Source organism: Schistocerca serialis, chromosome 2 (assembly GCF_023864345.2).
Source record: "Schistocerca serialis cubense isolate TAMUIC-IGC-003099 chromosome 2, iqSchSeri2.2, whole genome shotgun sequence".
Classification (NCBI taxonomy): Eukaryota; Metazoa; Arthropoda; class Insecta; order Orthoptera; family Acrididae; genus Schistocerca; species Schistocerca serialis.
Window position 1 is genome coordinate 507,739,930 of NC_064639.1, and position 15,267 is coordinate 507,755,196.

The 15,267-nt window shown below is 44.3% G+C and overlaps 1 protein-coding gene across 1 annotated transcript in view; it reads left to right on the forward strand.

Moving 5' to 3' along the window:
* Nucleotides 1–15,267, forward strand: part of LOC126457474 (uncharacterized) — a 402,668-nt gene that overhangs the window by 340,804 nt on the left and 46,597 nt on the right. Inside the window, exons 2-3 of the mRNA XM_050093768.1 lie at nucleotides 1,593–1,757; nucleotides 14,886–15,047. Coding sequence (XP_049949725.1) covers nucleotides 1,593–1,757; nucleotides 14,886–15,047 — 327 coding nt within the window. The remainder of the gene's footprint in view (nucleotides 1–1,592; nucleotides 1,758–14,885; nucleotides 15,048–15,267) is intronic.

Genomic DNA, 15,267 nt, shown 5'->3' on the forward strand with positions numbered 1-15,267 from the left:
GCACAAGGTTGGCGCCGGTGGCGACACCTACAACATGCTGACATGAGGAAAGTTTCCAACCGATTTCTCGTACACAAACCGCAGTTGACCGGCGTTAACTGGTGAAACGTTGTTGTGATGCCTCGTGTAAGGAGGAGAAATGCGTACCATCACGTTTCCGACTTTGATAAAGGTCGGATTATAGCCTATCGCGATTGCGGTTTATCGTATCGCGACATTGCTGCTCGCGTTGGTCGAGATCCAATGACTGTTAGCAGAACATGGAATCGATGGGTTCAGGAGGGTAATACGGAACGCGGTGCTGGATCCCAACGGCCTCGTATCACTAGCAGTCGAGATGACAGGCATCTTATCCGCATGGCTGTAACGGATCGTGCAGCCACGTCTCGATCCCTGAGTCAACAGATGGAGACGTTTGTAAGACAACAACCATCTGCACGAACAGTTCGACGACATTTGCAGCAGTATGGACTATCAGCTCGGAGACCATGGCTGCGTTTACCCTTGACGCTGCATCACAGACAGGAGCGCTTGTGATGGTCTACTCAACGAGGAACCTGGGTGCACGAAAGGCAAAACGTCATTTTTTCGGATGAATCGAGGTTCTGTTTACAGCATCACGATGGTCGCATCCGTGTTTGACAACATCGCGGTGAACGCACATTGGAAGCGTGTATTCGTCATCGCCATGCTGGCGTATCACCCGGCGTGATGTTATGGGGTGCCATTGGTTACACGTCTCGATCACCTCTTGTTCGCATTGACGGCACATTGAACAGTGGACGTTACATTTCAGATGTTTTACGACCCGTGGCTCTACCCTTCATTCCATCCCTGCGAAACCCTACATTTCAGCAGGATAATGCACGACTGCATGTTGCAGGTCCTTTACGGGCCTTTCGTGATACAGAAAATGTTCGACTGCTGCATTGGCCAGCACATTCTCCAGATCTCTCACCAATTGGAAACGTCTGATCAATGGTGGCCGAGCAACTGGCTCGTCACAATACGCCAGTCACTACTCTTGATGAACTGTGGCATCGTGTTGAAGCTGCACGGGCAGCTGTACCTGTACACGCCATCCAAGCTCTGTTTGACTCATTGCCCAGGCGCATCAAGGCCGTTATTACGGCCAGGGGCGGTTGTTCTGGGTACTGCTTTCTCAGGATCTATGCACCCAAATTGTGTGAAAATGTAATCACATGTCAGTTCTGGTATAATATATTTGTCCAATGAATACCCGTTTATCATCTGCATTTCTTCCTGGTGTAGCAATTTTAATGGCCAGTAGTGTAAGGTTAAGCATGTACCTCGTAATGAATAGATTATGACAGCACTTTAATCTTTTTAAATTCGGTAAATAATATCGTGAAATACTGAAATTCGAATATTGGTTGCCCCAGGAAGCGGTTTGATAGGCAACCAAGAATTGTTTGAACTTAGCTGGTTAGTTGTATACAAGGTGATTATGTTTTAGTAACTGTTGGCGTGTAATTTCGTATGTACTGATATCTGGCTACCGCAGAAAGTAGCAGCGCGCTCGAGTTGAGTGAGAGTGTACGAGTAGTGAGGCGGTTGTGTGTTGTTGCCAGGGTGCGGGCAGCAGGGCGCGTGCCTGTGGTGCGACGCGGACCGCCGCTGTTCGCGCTGCCGCCGCCTCATGGTGGAGTCGACGCGCCGCTGCGTGGACACGTGCTCCTGGGGACAGCGCGAGGTGTGGGCCGCGGGCGCCGCCGTCTGGGGCCGCGTCTGCCGCGGTGAGTGCAGCACGCCCTACTTGCTACTCCGCCCTGCGCAAGCCTCATCATGTCCTAGTGACTGCTGCTACCTACACCCGTTTGAGCCTTCTTACTTTAGGTCTCATTCTAAAATTTCCACCCCTTATGCTTCTATCCATTCCTAAATAGATTCAGTGATGCCTCCGAATGTTTTCCTATCAACATTCCCCCTTTCCCTGGCATTTATCCCGTGGCTTCAAGGGATCAGCATGTTATTGGTTGGTTGATTCGGGGGAGGGGACCAAACAGTGAGGTCATCGGTCGTATCGGATTAGGGAAGGAAATCGACCGTGCCCTTTCAGAGGAATCATCCCGGCTTTTGCCTGAAGCGATTTAGGGAAATCACGGAAAACCTAAATCAGGATGGCCGGACGCGGGTTTGAACCGTCGTCCTCCCGAATGCGGGTCCAGTGTGCTAACCACTCGCTCGGTGATCACCATGTTCAGAGGGTTAGTGGTACAGGGTGAGGATGCTCTTCCTGACGTCACTCCACCCCGCGCATCCACTCTCCCTCCGTTGCGGGACGGAATTCGTGTACCACATCTGTGCGTATTCTCTTTATGTATAGACAATACGTACATACCATATACCACTATTCGAATCCATAATATGCTTTGCATCGAGCGCCTGAACATATCGACTGAGGGTTGCAACAAACAAAATCATTGAGAGACATTGCCAAAGAAGTGTGTCGCTCAGGATGTCGGGCACCTTCGACGCAGCATCGTCGGAGGCGCTGTGCGTGGTGTTGGGAGTCTGCCCCATTGACATCACTATCCGTCAAAGAACAGCAGCGTACTGGTTGAAGAAATGGTGACGTGGTGACAAGGTGGTTGAAATTATAGAAGAAGGCACCAGTTAAACCGCTGGCGAAAAATACAGCTGGCAAAGACAGTCGGATCCAACAGGAAAGGGGCATCGCAGCCTTTTTCCCAAACATCAAGGAACGAATGATGCTAGAACAAATAGATCACACACATGGCATGGTCCATTCCCTCACAGGCCGTGGTCCATACCGTGAACACCTCCATCGGTTTTGTCTCTTCCAGACACCCATGTGTACTTGCGAAGTACTAGGAACTCCTGAACACGTCACTGTACACTGTGACAGACACACATACAACCCCGAACTCAGTATGACAACAAAGGACAAATTCCACAACAACTGGACATTGGTGCATACTGAATGATATAACCTTACATGAATTATGTAAACAAGGACAATCACATATACAAATAAGAGCGCGCGCGCGCGCGCGCACACACACACACACACACACACACACACACACACACACACACACACACGGGAACAAGGTACTTGTAATGACACAACCAGGAGCAAACACAGGAACCGACTCAGATCATGAAACAAACATTGAGATTAATACACAGATAAGACTAAATTAAGGAACACAGAAACGGATCAACTGCCATAAAATATTGTAACATATGTAGAAACATCTTGAGTAATAAGTGTAATTTAAATGACCTAATTGTTTATTATGCTTAGGTAAACTAAAAATATCATGCACTTAACACTTAGAAATAAGGAATTCAAAGATGCACAAATAATGTACCGATTGTACACTGTATAAATCAGATATCACCTGTGACAAATGTAATATAAGACTAATACAAATACACGTGTGTACACACAAATTTATCAAATGATTATTAAAGATATATTTTATACGCTAATTCGAATGTGACAGGCTGGGCGATTTGCGGAACCCTCACACTCGAAATAGCTAGTTGGTGGGATCTCTAACACAAATCTATGTACTTTCTTATTACCTTTTAATTCTCCTTCTTAAATCCAAGAATCTTGTTATTTCAGAAAATTTTTTCCGATTTTATAACATGTAATAAACTGATAAATGCCATAACTCTTTTTCTGTCTTCCTAAATTCCTGTCTTCTTTTCATAAATCGTTAATTTTAAGATTTCATTTCTTAATTACTTCTGAGTCCACAAGTGTTTAAAGGTGCAATAGTGTTAATCCATACTACAAATAAGAAATATGAAATAAGTTTCACAGTCTGTACATGTACAATTTCATTTTGCGAAAATACGACCTGTCTTAGTAACAAGGCGGCAGGTCATTTGTAAATGGCAGCAAATAAAAAAGAAAAAAAAAGAAAACCACATCTGCATGCGTCTAGTTTTGTTCCACGTGAAAGTTTGCGAATGTTTTGTAAACGTTTGTGAATCATGTAACTGAGGCGACACCTGAGTACTTGCCCGGTACTCGCCTAGTGGGGTGTGGAAAACCTCCTAAAAGGCACAACCAGGCTGTCCGGCGCACCACACCCTGTCATTAATCCGCTGGGCGGATTCGATCGGGGCCGGTGCATCTCCCCAAATCCCGGAAGCGGCGTGCTAACACGCGCGGTTATTCGGGTGGGTTCTTTACTATCCACCGATCCCTTCTTTTAGTCAGTTTGTGCCATAAAATTATTTTCCTCCCATTTCGGTTCAGTACCTCCTTATCAGTTACTCGATCTACCCATCTCATCTTCGTCGTTTTTCTATGTCCGCAGCTCGTGGTTTAGTGGCTAGCGTTGCTGCCTCTGGATCACGGGATCCCTGGTTCGATTCCCGGCCTGATCCTCATCCATTTCATCATCATGATCATCATTCGTGACAGTGACTGAATGGACAGTGTAAAAATTAGACTGTGAAAAAACTGGGACTTTGTACGGGCGCTGATGACCGCGCAGTTGAGCGCCCCAAAAGCCAAACATCATCGTTTTTCTATATCACAACATTCTAAAAGCTTCTATTCTCCTGTTTCTCAATTGTGTGCCGTCCACATTACACTACGATACAACGCTACGCTCCAGACAAATCGTTTCAGAAAAGCCTTCCTAAGACACAAATTTATATCAGATGTAAACAAACGCGTCTCCTTCATAAATTCTTTGAATTTTCAGTCTACATTTTACATCCTCTCTGCCTCTGCCATAATAAGCTATTTTACTGAGGAGTAGCAAAATTCACCAACTACTTTTAGTGTCTCGTTTCCTAATCCAATTCCCTCAGGACAGCCAGATTAATTAACTACGTTCCATTGCCTTTGTTTTGCTTTTCTTTATTTTCGTCTTACATCCTTTCAAGACACTGTCCATTCCGTTGAACATCTCTTCCAGGTCCTTTGCTGTCTCTGGCAGAATTACAATGTCATCGGCAGATTTCAAAATTTTTGTTTCTTGTCAATGAAATTTAATTCCCTTTTTAGATTTCTTCTTCGTATTCTCTACTATTTGGTCCATATACAAATTTAGTAACCTTAGCCGTAGCCGACAACCTGTCTCACTCCTTTCTCAACCACCACTTGTCTTGCATGCCCTTCCACTCTTATAACTGCGGTCTGCTTTCTGTACAAGTTGTAAATAACTTCTCGTTTCCTGCATGTTATACGTGACACCTTGAGGATTTAGAAGGCTGTATTTGAGTGAACACCGTCAAAACCTTTGTCTGCAGCCCCTATAATTGTAGCTTTGCCTTTCTCCAGTGTATCTGACGTAATGATTTCTAGTTTCTCTGATGACGTACTCTTGAAGAAGCACCAAACAGTCTCATCAGTGACGCACCATGCACTTCATTTGACTCCGTATTGTCCCGCCACAGATCAGTCAGCACATAGTGTCGCAATGACTCATGGTCTTTTTGTTCCCCTCGAAAACTATTTAACTGAATCTTTTCAAATGGAGTCGTCTGAGAGGAGGATAAAATTAATCTCCTATATCGTTGACATCAATCTGTTGTAGAGTTGTAGAATATGTTTTATGTTGTAACTCTTCAGGCCTTCCCGGCGATCTAATGACATCTTGGGTTGTCGGGTGTTCTGCCGGATATCAGCGCCTGCAGCCGTTGGTGGAGGGGGAAGGCCATAGGCATAAATACTGGACCAGGTCCACTGGAGGAGCAGTCTGAGGTCGCACCTGATGAAGGTTACGAGCTACGTGACCGAAATATCGTGCAAGTACGACGCTGATATCCGGCAGAACACCCGACAACCCAAGATGTCATGTTTTATGTTCATGGTTAAGATTTTTTTTGGAGAAATGAGTCTTGTGCATGGGAATCAACATGGCTTTCATAAAAAGAGATCTCATGATACTAAACTCATTCTTAGGGTCCAGGTCTAGAGCGTCTTGGACAATTGTCCCCAGGATGATACTGTGTTTCTTTACTTTCGAAAAGATTTCGACACAAAATATGAGCTTACCGAGATTCTGACCTGATTTGTAACTGGATTCAGTACTTCTGCACAGACAGAAATCAGCACAGTGCTCTTGCCGGAATGAAATCGACAGATGTGAAAGTAACGTCAGAAGCAACCCAGAGGAGTGATATAGCTACCGTTATTGGCAACAAATCATTGGAAACACTAAAAAGGTAAAATAACTATTTGTAATCGTCTGAAGCTACCTCAAGTGCAATGAGTATGAAAAATCATCATCATCATTTTCTTTGGGCCTTTGTCGTGCTTCACCGCAGAGTCGGCCTTGTTTCGCGGTGTTAGTTGCAGAGGGTTGCCGGATGCCCTTCCTGTCGCCACCCCATATCCCCCGGGATGGAGTTAGTGTACCCCAGCTGTCTGTGTCTAGTGTAAGCCATGAAATAGTGCGCAAACGTTTTCAAAGGTCAGCGAGTCGTGTAACTGAGGCGGAACTTGGGGACCAGCCCGGGATTCACCTAGTAGGATGTGGAAAACCGCCTAAAAACCACATCCAGGCTGGCCGGCACACCGGCCCTCGTCGTTAATCCGCCGGGCGGATTCGATCTGGGGCCGGCGCGCCTACCCGAGTCTCGGAAGCAGCGCATTAGCGCTCTCGGCTACCCTGGCGGGTCAATGAGTATAAAAAACTATTTCTATGTACATGTGATGCCTGATTCAGAGTCACAGGCGGAATCCTATTTACACAAAATTCATTCACGAAACAAGTGTCTTCGGTTCTTGAGTATTGAACATCAGTGTAGGACCCTTGTCTGATTGAATTAGCAGAAAAAATGTGAAAGATCGAAAGAGGAGCTGCAGGTGATGGCTCTGCTCTCCCCCTTTCAGCTACCGCTGTAGCCGCCAGCCGTGGCTTAGCTTTTCTGCTCCAGCCATTGCGTGGCTCACTGCCAGGCTCTGCCTGTCCTGCCCCAAACCCCTTCCGCTCTCTCTCACCAGGCGTCACTGCTCGAGAACTCGGCAGGATTCCAGGAAAGGTTCCCATGTTCAAATGCTCTTATCCTCAACGAACTGGAACAGCCGACTGTCGCGTAAGTTGAGTAACCACGTGCTTGATACCATCAGTCGTGTATTATGGACGTGGATGCAGTGCGCACACAAGTAGCCATCAAACAGTCACGTCGTACAACCGTTGAGCATCAGCAGTATCCCCCACTGCCAGCGTTCAAAGTAATCGCTACCGTCGTGGGACTTGGCATTCGCTCTACTTTTAGTGCCGAACCACGCTGCTGACCATAAGTTACACATAACTGGGAAATGATGAAACGTGGAAAACAGTAGTCATTCTAAACGACAGCCAAGACTTCACTGGAAGTCGAAAGGGGTGCTTGAACCAAAGCATTGCTCTGGACCAATAAATTCTCAGTATCAACGTCCGTAGCCGAGCTCGCTAACGGACGTCTGCCGGTGGCGTGCGACTCGGAAACAACAAGAAAGAAATAGGGTTTAACGTCCCGTCGACGATGAGATCATTTAGAAATGGAGCAGTCTCGCATTAGGGAATGATGGGGAATGAAATGGTACCGATTTAAGGAAATCATGGGAAAACTAAATCTACATGGTCGCACGGGGATTTGAATCGCTTTCCTCCTGAATACGAGTCCAGAGTCTTACAGCTGCCCCAAATCGCTCGGTGCGACTCTGCTACAGCCATTTCGAATCCTAACGGGGAAATACACTTTCAAGCCAGTATTTAACCGACGAGGGGAGGAGTGCTGATGGCGTTAAGTTCGTCGTCACCAGATCTTGCGCTAATGTCCTAGAGTAAATCTCGAACTTTACCTCGATTTTTGATGAAGTGATCTGGCACTGTTAAATCTGAATTGTCCAGTCGATGGGAGAGTAAATCCAGGTGGTGCCCATGCTATTGTTCTACACGCAGTGTACCAATACTAGGTTATTAATCGTCAGTGTTGGGCTCTTACCCAGTTGAGTAATAGAAGAGATAGAGAAGATCCAACGAGGAGCAGAGTATTTCATCACGTGACCTTTTAGTTGTTTCGAGAGCGTTATAGAGATGCTAAACAGACTCCAGAGGCAGACGCTGCAAGAGAGTCGTTTCGTATGCCTTTGAGGACTGCAGTAAACATTCAGAGGGCGCAAGTTCAAGAAGAGTCGGGCGGCACGGCTTGTTGCAGCGTTGTGCAGAAAACGAATTACCGTACGAGGCCCTGCTTTATCAGTGTGCTGTCTCATTTTGTAACGGCGTGCTGCGGTGCGGAGATTTCGATGTGAATCTGCACTGCAGAAATGGACATGCAAACAAACGAAAAACTAATTACGTAAGTAGATTTTAATTAAAACCTTACGACTCCTCTCGTAGTAAAACTATGCTTGTAAGTATAGCTGTACTTGCGCCAAGAATGTTTTTGGACACTTAAACTGGCTGTAGAAGAGAGAAACAATGCTTTTCAACTGTAACATTCCGTCTGTATGTAGCACACACGCCCTGTGCCTTCCACGCGGAGTGTCCGTGTTCTCTAGGAATTTTGTTTTGTTGGAGGAATGGACCTTAGTGCATTTTGCCTCGTGAAGCCAGTCTGGAAGCTACATGAAATAGCAGTAGCGGCTCCAGTTTGAGAAAGCCGTTGCTACCACCTGACGTCCAATGATGCATTACTAGAAAATTCTGGAGGCCAGGGTGTCAAATATGCGTCGCGTGCGTCCACTCATACTTAAGTAAGTTTCTGTAGTTTCCCTGAATTATCCCAGATGAATGCTGGGATAGTTTCTTTGACAAGGACATGGCCAATTACTCCCTCATCTTTGTGCAGCCAGTCCTTGTTAGTGCTCCGTCTATAATGACATCGTGGCTGATGACATACAAAACGCTGTTTTACAGATTTAACTCTTTTTTTATTACTAATAAACGCCTTACATAAAACTGACGATATTTGCCACGTTGTACATAAGCTCTTGATCTTTTCCGCTTTAATTTTTGCAAAACTGTAAAGCCATATTGTACTTGTGAGGCAATTGACAAATGCAGCGGAAGAGAGCATGGTCGCATTCAAAGAGAGCACATGTTGCAATATTGATGTAAGGGCGTCAAGTTGTTAGCACCTGAAAACAGGAATTAACTTCCGAAACAGGTCGTGCTTAGCAGAGTAAGCCTAAATGAAAACGCGACTGGTGGAGATAAACGTTACTTACGGTGAAGGGCGTGTATAATGAAAAAGTGATGTTCTCTCAAACAACGGATAAAAAGAAAATATATTTTATGACGAAAACTTACTGTCAGTGACAAACGTCAATTAATCTCTGGCATGAGGGCCAGTCATTCGTGGGCGACAATTTTTATGTGATGGAAATTATTCTTTTAGCAGATTACAAATGTTCAGTTTACGAACATATCAAATACATTTGATGAACTCTGAACAGTTTTTGTTAACGGCGTCATAAGCGAAGCGGCGTCTTAAAGGTTCGTACCATGGACGGAAAACAAAACGCAGTCGTGCTGTCGAAAATTATTGTGAATTTTCTGCGATGTGGAAGGGGCCATATGTGTGTGTTCGTTTATAGTTTGCACTAGAAATGTACTGAGGAAACGAAGTATTATGCATGAGAATCAGGGCCGTATTTTCGCGCAGGCTATCTAGGAGCCCTTACCACAAAAATTAAAAATGTCTGTTTTTTCATATTGTCGCGTAGGTCCTCATATAATAGTAAAAGTCGTATACCTAATTATTTTGTGTATTTTTCAGTGGAAAACTGATATGAATGAAGTCTCTATTCATCTCTCACAACCCCTACTACTTTGCACCACATTCCCAGAGGCGCCCTGTCAAATATGTGCCATGTTGGTCGGCAAACTCGCAAAGACTTTTGAAATAATGGTTAACGGAATATTAGCTGTTTGATGGGAGAAATGCAGAGGAAATTTATTCCGTACCACTTTTTATGCAAAGTAGAACCTATCAAAGTTTTTACTCCAGATGCCGATTCTTGAATTCTCGAAGCTGGGAAAACCATTTTAAGATGATTTTATTCAATGACGAAATATTGCGAGAAACGCACACGTTATCTTGAGATCCATACCATCTAACAGATAGCTTAGTGACTCAATGACGTCATAGAAATGTTCACGTCACGAAGGTCACGCGACCACCATGATCGTTTTTACGGGAAATTAAAAAGTTTAAACAAATGTTATCTTATAAAAATACGGATAAATTTTTGTAAAAAATATTTTTTTGCTCGTAATAATTAGAGTGTTAACAGATTGCTTATTGGTTACAGCATATCATTGTTTTTAAACTGAAATATTGGTTTTAGCATGGCTATTATTCCAACTAGTTTGTTTCTTTTTTAAAAAAAAGCAGTTCACAGCGATGTTACACAAATGTTAAATACCGTAATGATTTAAATTCCTTTGATTTTTAAGTTTCATGAGTGGATTAAATCATATAATCGTATACAAAAATATTATAGAATATTTAATTTTAAATGTTGCTTAGGATTTTAATTTGAAACTTTACCGAAAATACTTATTTTTAGGTTAGATGCCACAAAATATCCTGGTAGGACCAGAATCACAGTTTAGCGTAGAGGTCTGCACATTCTAAATACGGCCGTGGTGAGAATACTGAATAGACGTCAAGTCACACCTGATGCGTGACGGATCGGGCTCTACCTATTTGGTCAAAGCCAATGGACTCTGTGTGGACAGAATAGGAGGGAAAGAAAACTAACTCGGAGTTTCAAATGGTGTACAAAGACTTGCATTTTCCGGCGTCGACACAAAGCGCTAATGCACGACCTGCAATATGCAACAAGAGAGCAGGTCATGTGATTGGAAGTATCAATAAATGTAAAGACGGTCATTTGTATTTATTCAACAAGAGCCGACTACTAATTGCAGATATTATTCCACTTTATTGTAGGGTCTGATAGGAAACACTATTTGTTAAGAAAGTCCTGGAATCTTTTTGTAGAAATAGTATACAGCCAATCAGTTGCAAAATGGAAGGTTTATTGAAAACATTTTACCATAGTTTCAATGTTTATAAAAACGTCATCTTGAGAAGAAAATATTGACAACTGGATTACATGTTTTCGCAGAGATACGTTAAAATATAGCCGAAAGGCCTCAGCCAAATACAAAATTTCACCTCCATAATAAATTAAAACATGCACAACATGTTTGCTGTCATTTGGCATTTCCTCACCGATATACAGCTAGTGCACTAGCGTCGCGTACACTTTCCTTAGCCCAAGCGTTGCGTACGCGTTGCTAGAGCACTACTCGTACATCGGCGAGGAAATACGAAATCACAACAACCATGTTGTGCGTGTTTTAATTTATTATGGAGGTGAAATTTTGTATTTGGCTGAGGCCTTTCGGCTATATTTTAACGTATCTCTGCGAAAACATGTAATCCAGTTGTCAGTATTTTCTTCTGAAGAGGGGGGGGTTCTATAAACGTTGAAATCATGCTAAAGGATGTTTAATAAACATGACTGACTGTAAACTATTTCTACAACAAGATTTCATTCTACGGTTGTTGCTCCAGCTATGTACTAAGTTTTAACGCCCTGGAAGGTTGTCTCTGAACGTGGCATTTCTCGTAAACATTGCCATCCTCGCTCGGCGATGAAGGTAGTGACAACACTAACGCCTTGCTTGCACCGAGACGTCTCGGCGCAGCCTCCTTACAATCCACACCTTTTCTTCGGCGATTATCACCTATTTTGTAACGGCTCCCCCCCCCCCCCTCCCCGCCTCCTCGCCCGGCAGTGGAGGAATTAGGAACATATGATGCACTAAATACCATGTCCGCACAGCTTGCGAAAATATTACACGCCTGCCGCAGATCATTTTACAAAATTGTATTAGGTATTCCAGCTTAATGAAACACAATTAAATGTTAACAAACATCGAGACATATACTTCTTGACTTGTTGCCAGTCTATTTAATTGCGATATTGCACAGCTAATACCAGGACATTTCTTCACATCTAATAACGACTCACAACGCACATTGTAGTCACTCTGCGGGGCGCTCGCGCTCACACACACACACACACACACACACACACACACACACACTTCTTCGGCTGTCATTAGGGACATGCCAATACCGCTGTCTCATCGTTGTATTCTTTGTGCGCTCCCATTTGTCACTTTAAAAGAAACTGAGTCTGCATTACTCCGTAATGCAGGAGACGTTGAGCTCAGTAACATGTATGGAGATCATTGTCTTCCATAACTCATGTACGACATATAGTTTTCCAGTAAATGCATTGCCGTCCGAAAGAATGTTGTGGACTGACAAAGATGTGTAATGTTTTGTTACCAATCGTATTTTCTTATAAGCTGTCACTTTTAAGTTTTACTTAAGTAATGCGAGGTATGCTTCAACTGTCTTTTTAAATATATTGTTTTAGTTAGCTCTTCTGTTTCCTGGAGCAGTTTGTTGTACAGCTTGGTTCCTGGTACAAAATGCTCGTTTGAAATGTTCCAATATTTCTCGGCACGTGTAAGACAAGGATGGCTCTTATTCTGTAATCATGAATACGGCTTTTACGATATTAATTTGTCTTAATTACTAACGTTTTCTTAAGGTGCATAATAGATTGCTAGACATACGCAGATGGTGCAGTTAGAATCCCGATGTCTTAGCAGGTTTTGACTGTGAGACCAATTATTTGCGATATAAATGCAGATAGCTGCCATCAGTGACTAATGTTTCTCTATTTTCATCAACTAGTTCTCTAGCTGATTCCATACATCCGACTGCAGATATATTTTGTTCACAAACTCCTGAACGAGGTCTGCCGCCTATGTCTGGATCCGTTGAACCAAGTTCAAGCCGGTTGACTTCGGGCCGCGCGTTTTTGTTCAAAATGTTCAAATGTGTATGAATTCGTAAGTGACCAAACTGTTGAGGTGGTCGGTCCCTAGATTGACACACTACTTAAACTAACTTATGCTAAGAACAACACCCACACCCATGCCCTAGGGAGGACTCGAACCTCTGGCGGGAGGAGCCGCGCAATCCATGACACGGCGCCTCAAACCACGTGGCCACTCCGCGAGGCGCGTTTTCGTGTCCGGCCGCTGGCAACGTTGGTGATCTGACAATACAGTATCGGTATCTTTGTGCACAGTAACTGTACGAAGTGACTTTCGTGCCGTGTCGTGATAAACCACACCACTTACGTGGAAAGCGCAGCTATCTGCCTCCCATCCCCAACCCCCCACCCTCCGCACGGGCCACCCATACCACCACCCTTCCTGCGGCTGTCGAAGTGTTGGGTTTCGGTACGTTGAGTTCGCTTTCTCTGCTCCCCACACAACCTTGTAAACTTGGCCAGAACGTCGTGAACAAACTACAGACATTACTTCACTGCCACGACTTAGGTCAGCAATTGAGAGTCACACGACTACCTGGTATCAGTTCGACGCCATGTACAACTCTCCAAAGAGACGAGCGTGCTCTTTTAAGGGTGTGACTAATACTTTGACTGGTGAGCGTATGATTAGCGTGTATCTATTTGCTATTACGCACTGATGACTGATTTGGTTTGTTAAGTGTGCCTCTTTCAATTTCTGTATAACAAACAAGATAATGTGCGACTGAAACGATGAGTGTAGCATGTAAGAGTAAGTGCAGACCCAGGGCTCAGTTCCTGGATGTGGTCACTATTCTCACCGTCATTTCCCCCCTCCTCCCCCCTCACCTTTCCTTTCCTCCACATATACAGTTCCAACGCGTCCATATTTAGCCTGTCACAGAGGCCTAGGATTGTTATTATTAATAGGAAAATATGTGAAATCGTTCAATATAATGGTAATAATTTGTTTACGTGGGTACTGTGCTTTTTTTTTAGACGGGGTGGGGGTGTTGTGAACCGCCTTGAATCCACGCCTGTGTGAAGACTCCTGTAAGCGATCAAACAGTTTGTGGAACATTATTTGTTCTGTTCAGTATTTAACTTTTTTTTATCAAACATAGACCCTGGTTGAGAGAAATTTTGATTCACGTCAAGTTTGACAAGATGGCGGACATCGTTTGTATTGATGCTCTGTGGCAAATTTTTAACGACAAAGAATTTTCTCATTGCTTCGTGTTTTTCCAAAGTTGTGGAAACTACGATCAAAACATTGTACTGATTAAAGTAAAAGCGTACTGACAATTACCAAAATGGTAAAGATGTTACATCTTTCCCAACCATATATTACGCAGGAAGACGTAAGAAGATAATTGATATTCTGCGCACAAGATACAAGCGGGAGTCCAATGAAATAAAAACAAAAAAAGTTTAAAAATCGAAGTTTTCCGGCTCTGACCCGGATCATGTATTTTTTCATACGGTGTGGTGTTGTAATGAACTTTCATTACATGTTGATACGTACGTTTATCTCTCAGTTTCACTCATCTCTGGACTAGCGTCTTGTTTTCTTTTTCTTCTTCATACACAGGGCTAAAGTCAACGCAAAAAATGCTTTGTCTGCAGTGATAGCCATTCCCACTAGTGGTCAGATACTTAGCGACAGTGTTTAGGCTGCTTGAAAGGTGAGGTCACATTTGACAAATTTCGTTGGTATGTCAGCGAGCTTGTTTGACCAGCTCGCAGATAGAGCAAAGCGAATTTGACGAACGAGTTTAATCTTTATCAGAGGCATTAAGAGTTTGGCCGGCCGGGGTGGCGCTACAGTCTGGAAGCGCGCGACCGCTACGGTCGCAGGTTCGAATCCTGCCTCGGGCATGGATGTGTGTGATATCCTTAGGGACTGATGACCTCAGAAGTTAAGTCCCATAGTTCTCAGAGCCATTTGAACCATTAAGATATTGTCCGCAGGCGTGCACGATGCGACATTGGTGTTTAAGCATTGTGTGTTGTGCGTGTGTGACAGACGCGGGCCTGGGCGGGCGGTCTCTGGCCGTGATCGTGGGGTCGTGCGGCGGCGCCGCCGTCTGCGCCGGCATGCTGCTGGCCGGCCTGCTGTACCTGCACTGCCGCCGCCGCAGGCTCGTCAAGAGGCTGGGGGCGGCGGAGGACGCCGCTCGCCGAGCAGGTGGGTGCTGTGCCGGGTGTTTGGCGCACGGAACCTCCTGCCAAACATGCCTGTGCCTAGTACACACGGTTAAGACTAGCGTTGCCAGCTAAAATTTTTAAATTGCAGGACAAACCTTTGGAACAGTATTTATCATCATCATCACTACCACCACCACCACCACCACCACCACCACCACCATCATCATGATCATCATCATCATCATCATCATCATCATCTA